Source organism: Aplysia californica, unplaced genomic scaffold, assembly GCF_000002075.1.
Source record: "Aplysia californica isolate F4 #8 unplaced genomic scaffold, AplCal3.0 scaffold00308, whole genome shotgun sequence".
Lineage (NCBI taxonomy): Eukaryota > Metazoa > Mollusca > Gastropoda > Aplysiida > Aplysiidae > Aplysia > Aplysia californica.
Window position 1 is genome coordinate 819,858 of NW_004797578.1, and position 6,836 is coordinate 826,693.

At 39.8% G+C, this 6,836-nt stretch overlaps 1 protein-coding gene across 1 annotated transcript in view; it reads right to left on the reverse strand.

The window, feature by feature from the left end:
- LOC101861296 (sterile alpha motif domain-containing protein 9) overlaps window positions 1-6,836 on the reverse strand; it is a gene marked incomplete at its 5' end in the record, with an annotated part of 14,219 nt that overhangs the window by 5,547 nt on the left and 1,836 nt on the right. Inside the window, 1 exon segment of the mRNA XM_005102017.3 lies at window positions 140-4,791. Coding sequence (XP_005102074.2) covers window positions 140-4,791 — 4,652 coding nt within the window.

The following is a 6,836-nucleotide window of genomic DNA, read 5'->3' on the forward strand; positions in this document are numbered from 1 at the left end:
AATTGGCTCAAAGAGAGAAGTGGCCCATCTTGTTATGTACTATCATTGGTTAAGAGGAATGCAAAAGGAAAACAGCATGTCCGCCTAGTTAGCGGATAATGTAATAGAAGAAAATAAAAGTTGATATATTTACACTTACGTTTCCTCCTCGGACTTTCTCGTTCGCTGACCTCACAGCATCAATGCGCTTGGCTAAAGTTTCTGTCTGCCGTACTCCCTTCGAGGAAGACATGAAAACTGCACTTTCGACCCTTTCTGGCTCTTCAGGCTTGGTTCCCAGCTCCTCTGCAGACATGCCATACGCTTTGGGACCTTTAAAACTGAAACCCAGGTAAAAGTAGACCTTTTTCTGCCACAGATCTTGTTTACGAACTCTGTATGCAGTTGGGATTTCGAGCTGCAGTTTGTTGCCATCTCTGGTAACTACAGTATATATCACAATGTCCCCACCATATTTGAGCACACCTTTAAGGAGTCGCAGAATCTCTCTCACTCCTAGAAGATTCCACTTTTCACTTATTGAGTGGCAACAGTCCATCATGCTCAGTGACTCTTGGTTGACAAAGTCCCGAGGTGGAAGTCCATTTCCAAGAAAAAATAGAGTAGTCTCTTTTCTCATTCGCACCATTTCTTCTTGGTTGTGCTTTGGGTAGTTCTTCTTGAAGGCATCTTGCCATTTCCTGAAAGCCTTCTGCAGATCATACACAGGACAGAGGTTGTACACTTGCCGTTCTTCGGTTGGAAAGTGGTACAAACCTAAGTAGAGATAACTTTCCAGGTATGAACGGTCATTCTTCACAGAAAGAGTTTTGTCAATATCATACAAATTGCGGCTCCAAGTCAGAATATTTTCATATGTCAGGTCACGTAGACAAATTTTACTCACAATCAAAGTTGTGATGCTGTCCAGGATTGTTCTCAGGTAATCAGGAGTCTTCAATTCTTGGATATTTTCATACATAAGTTCATAGACCTTTAAAATGTTTTGCTCACCCTCCTTGCCATTTCTCACAGTTCTCAACTGAAGGTTCAAAGAAGTTCCACCAAGGTTCCTGGCTCTCCTCCACCTGTATTCACATTTATCTTTGCCTCTCAATCCTTTTGGTATGGCATCTTTAGATTCTCCAAAATATTCATCCAAATTCACCTTCAGGTGTACCAGTGTGTCCCTGTTCATGTCAAATGATTGTCCAGCAAAGTTGAGGCTCACACTACCCTTCATTTGCAAAAGTTCTTCATCCAGGCGACGCATAGCTGCTTTTACCCCTTGCTGCAAGTTCTTTAAGAAGCGTCTGTCTTCCTCACAAATGAAATTCAAATGTGGAGGGTTGAATTCTTGAAACACAAGGAAGTGATGAAGATCGTCACCTCTTTGAAAAGAGGGCGATAAGCGTAAGGCACTCAACAGCACCAAAATTGCTCTAAGTTCTCCAAAATAGCCAGCAAAGTTAATTTCTCCTAATTTTGTTACTTCTATCTCACTTTTTGATTGTTCCTCCTTAAAATGATGAAGGCATTTTTGAGCCAACTGTATCAACTCATGAATCTCAGCATCTTTAAAGCCATCTCCATCCAGAGCTTTTTCCTGTGAAATTTTGTCCACAAGCTGACTCTTGAATACTTGTCCATAGGTGTCCCACAGAAATGAGTTACTGGGAAGCATGCTAGTTGCTATATCTGCAAATTCCCGTGCTTTTAGCCAATTCTTGACATCAATGTAGAACCTGGCGATAAGCTGAGCAGTAAATGGGTCTTGATTTAAGTCAAACAATTGCTGCAACACAGAGACAGCCACCTCTGAGCCCTCCTGATCCTGAACAGCCAAAATAAATTTGGAAAATTTATACTGACGGCCATTTTCTTTAAACTCCCTTTTCTTCATGACGCAGTTGATGATTGCTTGAAGATGGTTGGAGTCCCAACTGCTACTCTCAAATAAACGAGACTGTAACAGCCATGACATGACTTCGCTTTCTTTTTCTTCTAATCGTTCTTTCATAGCCATAAATATTTCTGATGCAATCAGTTTGTTGAACACTCTGACTGACTGCTTTGGCTTCCCTCCCTTGTGTCCACTGGCTGAAAGATTCAACAGGACTTTCACACCTTGACTGAGCATGGCTTCCCAGTTCTTGCGCCGCAGCAAAAAGCCCTGCTGCGTGAACTCTCTGTGGCTTAGAACTGGTTTCTGCAGCAGTCTGTCCAGACATGACACTCGAATAGCTTTGAAATCTGGGTCATATGCATTTAAAAGTGATACAATCTTCAGCAACTTGACCTCTTTTTCATCAGTGATATCACAAGAAAACTCCTTGACAACTTTGCGGACATAGTCCTGGTTGAAATTTTCCCTCAAGATATTGAAGGATATGAGAAACTTTGGGTTCACATTTGCTTTGTCTTGGTTGTACAGTGAAGTGAGAGAATCATTCTTTTTTCTGAACCATTCCAGTTCTAATCTGGTTAGTTCCTGACGCAGTGCTATCTGCCTGTAGGTGAGCTGCTTTGGTAAAGTTGCCCTTCTCATACACATGATCAAGGTGCAGAATACATGGACAGTGTCATCCGTCTCCCTTGAAATCAATCGGGCCTTTCCTTCCAAAGCTCCTCTCAGTTGCATGGCCTTTTCTTCATCTTCATTGTCCATAAAAACCAAGAGCGGTTTTCTAGGGTTCTGCTCTTCATAACATCTGACTTCAACCAGCTGCTCACAAGTTTGATCTGTGATTTGCCGCACCACACAACAGCGGTACTCTCCCCTCAATTCCCATAGCACTTGCTTCGCGGAGGTAGTACCCCCTGCACCTGGCTGGTGAAATAAGAGAACAGTCTTTACTTTCTGATCCTCATCTTTGCCTTTGCCTTCCAGTGCTTCTTTCACAACTTTCATCAACTCATGATGAATGCTTCTTTCCAAAACTTGATCATTGAAGAAGAAATTCAACCAGTCTACCTGCTCACCCTTGTAAAAGCCCTCTTCCATTTCTTTCTTCTTCTTATCACTGTCTCCATCATCAAGGTCTGGATTAGAAGCTGATAAAACATCAAGATCAGACCAGTCATTTAGTTTTTTTTTTCTTACTTCAACAAGAGCACCTGTGGAACAAATCAAAGAGCACTGGCTTGCATCAGGCGGTATCACCACAGACTGAATTGTACCATTGACATGCTGCCAAGGCATTCCAATTACACAGCGATCTATCATGTCCTTTCTCTCCACTCTGTTTCTTGATAGAATTTGATCTTGCCACTCACAAGCAATTTGTTCACTCTCTGCCAACATAATCCACTGGTCAGGAAGCATTCCAAGTACTTCATCACATGCTTGGAGCATAGTCTCGTAGTTTTTTGAAAACAGGCAAAAAAGAACAATGATTCTATCTTTGCCACCACAACTGTCTATATAAAATCTAAGGGCTTCCACGAAAGATGGTCTTCTTTCCCGGTTCCATTCCGTCTGGCTCATATGCCTTAAATCCATCTCCTCATAGCCATCACAAAACAGCCAAGATATATTCCTGTCATTCGACAAACTATCAGTCAAGGTCTTCCTCTCTTCTTTGGTGGACTTGTTCTCATCAAAATTGTCCGTTGTTAAAACTCTGAGGAGCCCATCTTGCTCTGAATTCACATTAGCATAAATGCCCTTTGAGGACCCTTTTGGGTCAAAGTCAAGCACAATTTCAGGGTGGAGATCTTTGATGAACACTGTGTTTGCATCAAGAAATTTCTTATCCATGTGGTCATCAAGAGGACTGGTCACAAGAAAGGGAAAAACATCGTCTTCAATCATTGGGGCTCCACCTGTCAGTAAATTCAACAGCTTCCTCTTGAGATCAGGAATGTCAATGGGAGACTTTGAATCTTCTTCTTTTTTGCGCTGATTGATTGAGCGTTTCTGATCACGCTCATGATAGACATCCAAATCATCAGAGTCCTCAACTACAGGAAAGCCTTCATCACTGAACTTGAACAGTATCATTTTACATTTATGCTTTTTCTTCAACACATTTGAAAGCCACTTTAGATATGTCCAAACGGTGCTGCTCTCCACAACACTTAGACTGGGAACAACATCAATTTCAATAACAAACAAGTTAGCATTTGTTTCTTTCCTGGGGTCTATAACAGGGACAAACTTGGCCGACCTCACTGTATTATCAATGACTGTTTTTATGTTTTTGTGAAACGACTCTTCCAAAAATTGTGAAATTTCAGCCTCTACTTCTTCTTTCGGTAGGTTTATGCCTATGATTTCTCCAGCTTGACAGTACCCACACTCTTCAGAAGCTATACCAAAGTAAATGGTTCCATTCCTCCTCTCATTTAAGCAAGCTGATGCAAACTGCACAACCTCACAGCCAATATATTCCAAAGCATTATCTTTACTCTGGTCTTGTAGTGGATGGAAATTTCTTATTGACTCCAGCTTCTTTCCCCTTCTATTGACTGTAATATCCACACAGCGACCCTTGACATACTTGTCAGTCTTTTTCACAGGGCTGTCAAATGACCTGAAGTATTCTTGAACAACAGGTTTCTCAGGCGTAGCCAAAACTACTTTCTTTTCACTTTGAATGATTGTAATCAAAGTGTGACGTACTCCAAAATTGGCCGAAGGCAAAATTTCTTTGAGGGCTTCTTCAGACAAATCCAGGAAAATCTCCCCAGAGATTGATTCTCGCTCCAGGTCATCCAAAACACTCAGTGGCAAACCTTTGTCCTCCAACTTTTTCTTCAGAAATATTTTTAGGTCTGCTGGACTCATCTCACCAATGACTTGATCTTTAACTGAAACAGGAAAAATAAAGCACAAGGTCAGACAATCTGTACAAAATCAAATCAACTATCCAAAATTTTCTGCACATAATAATACGTAAATGATAAAATTTTAGGATTTTCTGTGACACTTTAGAACCAGAGGAAACAGCTTTTGAAGCACAATCTACCAAACTCTACTAAACCCTCTACTGACCACAGATTGGAAGAAAGAATACAGTGGAGCCCCCTTAAACCAAAGTCAAGACCGCCAGAATTTTTTCGGTTTAATCAGGTTTTTGCTTTAGAGAGGTTGCTCAAATAGCAGGAACAAAACTCAAGAGATTTTTTTTTTCAATTTCCACTGGCTTTGCATTAACTATGTTTAGATAAATGAGGTGTAAGCGCACCTTTAGAACAGGACATGTAGTGTGAACGCACCTTTATAATAGTTATTGTGATGTAGGCCTAAAGGACATATCACGTGACTGACACCTCATGTGATTTTGTGCAAGCCGCAGGTAATCTAAGTGTCACTCACTCACTGAAGCCGAAACGAGTAACATCGGCTAACCAAGAACTAGCAGATGACGAGCAGGTTGGGCCCCACCAACACCAACTACCATCTAGATCTACTACTGCAAGACTCAAGTAAGTCGTAACGTAACAATAAAGCAGACTCCACTGTACATATATGTCCCACTGTGACAATATGCTATCTCAGAATTACAAAGTTCAATCTGACATGCTATTTCGAGTGGCAAAGACCAGGAGGAGTGAAAACGAATGCTCTACCTGTTCCATCAAAATCATAAGATTAGTTGGAGTTGTTATCAAGACATTCAAAGAATTATATTCGAAAAAGTTTGACATGGGAAAACTAAACATTTTTAACGTAAAATTTCTAAAAACTAGGTACTGAGCAGATAAAACTTTGTAATTCTAAGGTAGCAAATTGCCAGACAATTTTTTTTCCTCCACTAAGCAAGTAATGTTTCCCATTTTTGGCACAATCAAATTACAAACACATTGGATAGAAACAACAGAAAACAACATTTTGTTGTTTAATAGGCTGTACATCTTCCTAGGGAATGGCAACAAATTAAGAATAAACAAACCTGCAAAGAGATTGAGGGTCAAGCCATATAAGCCTTCGGTTAGAACGAAATAAGACTTTACAGATTCATTTCACTGCATCCTTGGAGGTTTTCTGTCTTGGAAAAAGACTTTTCCATCCATATATGAGCCATTGTCAAAAGGCCCGCTTAAGTCATTCTTCAAGACACAATTTTTTTTTCTCCAGTTCGCCGGAATTTAATTTTTGAAAGGGCCCTGGTTTTGAAGGGGTTACATTTTCTAGACACAAAACACAAACAAGTTTTACTCAAACATGAATGTAGAATATATGTATAGTAATGTTTTACGTATTATTTAAGTACCTGTGATTTGTGGGGTGAAAAAATAAATGTTTTTGTCACGCACACTAGGAGTAAACGTTTTGTAATAATTACAAGTCCCAAACATTCTCAAAACCTGTTCCTTTCGCATCCAAATTTGGAATGAAATCAGATAAACAGCTGTACAAGTAGTGGTAAACAATACGATTGTTCTTTTAAAATCCCATCTCAAACGCATCATGTTGATGTAAAATGAGACATGTACATGTGAATCGACACTCCCATCTTGGCTCCGATACTTAAAAAGCTAAAAATTGTTATATATACCTACATTTTTAAATAGTCACTTTTACTTTTACGCTTTTCTGACATTATTGCAGTCTATAGTGGTTGGTTTTGTTTTGTTTTTCTCCTTTTTTTTTATAAGTTAAGGAGATTATCATACACAACAATTGCACAGGAAAGTAGGTCAATTTTTATTCTCTTACAATTAAAAACCCCCTCCTGGAACGGCCATGTTTGTTACTGATGATATAAAGGAAAAACAGAAATTTTTTAAAAGCAATAATAATTGCTGGGCTAGCAAGCATCAGTCACACTGAAATACCTGTACACAGTTGAATCTGCTCTAATGGCCACCCATGTAAGACATTCATCTGTACAAACAACCACTTCCTAACC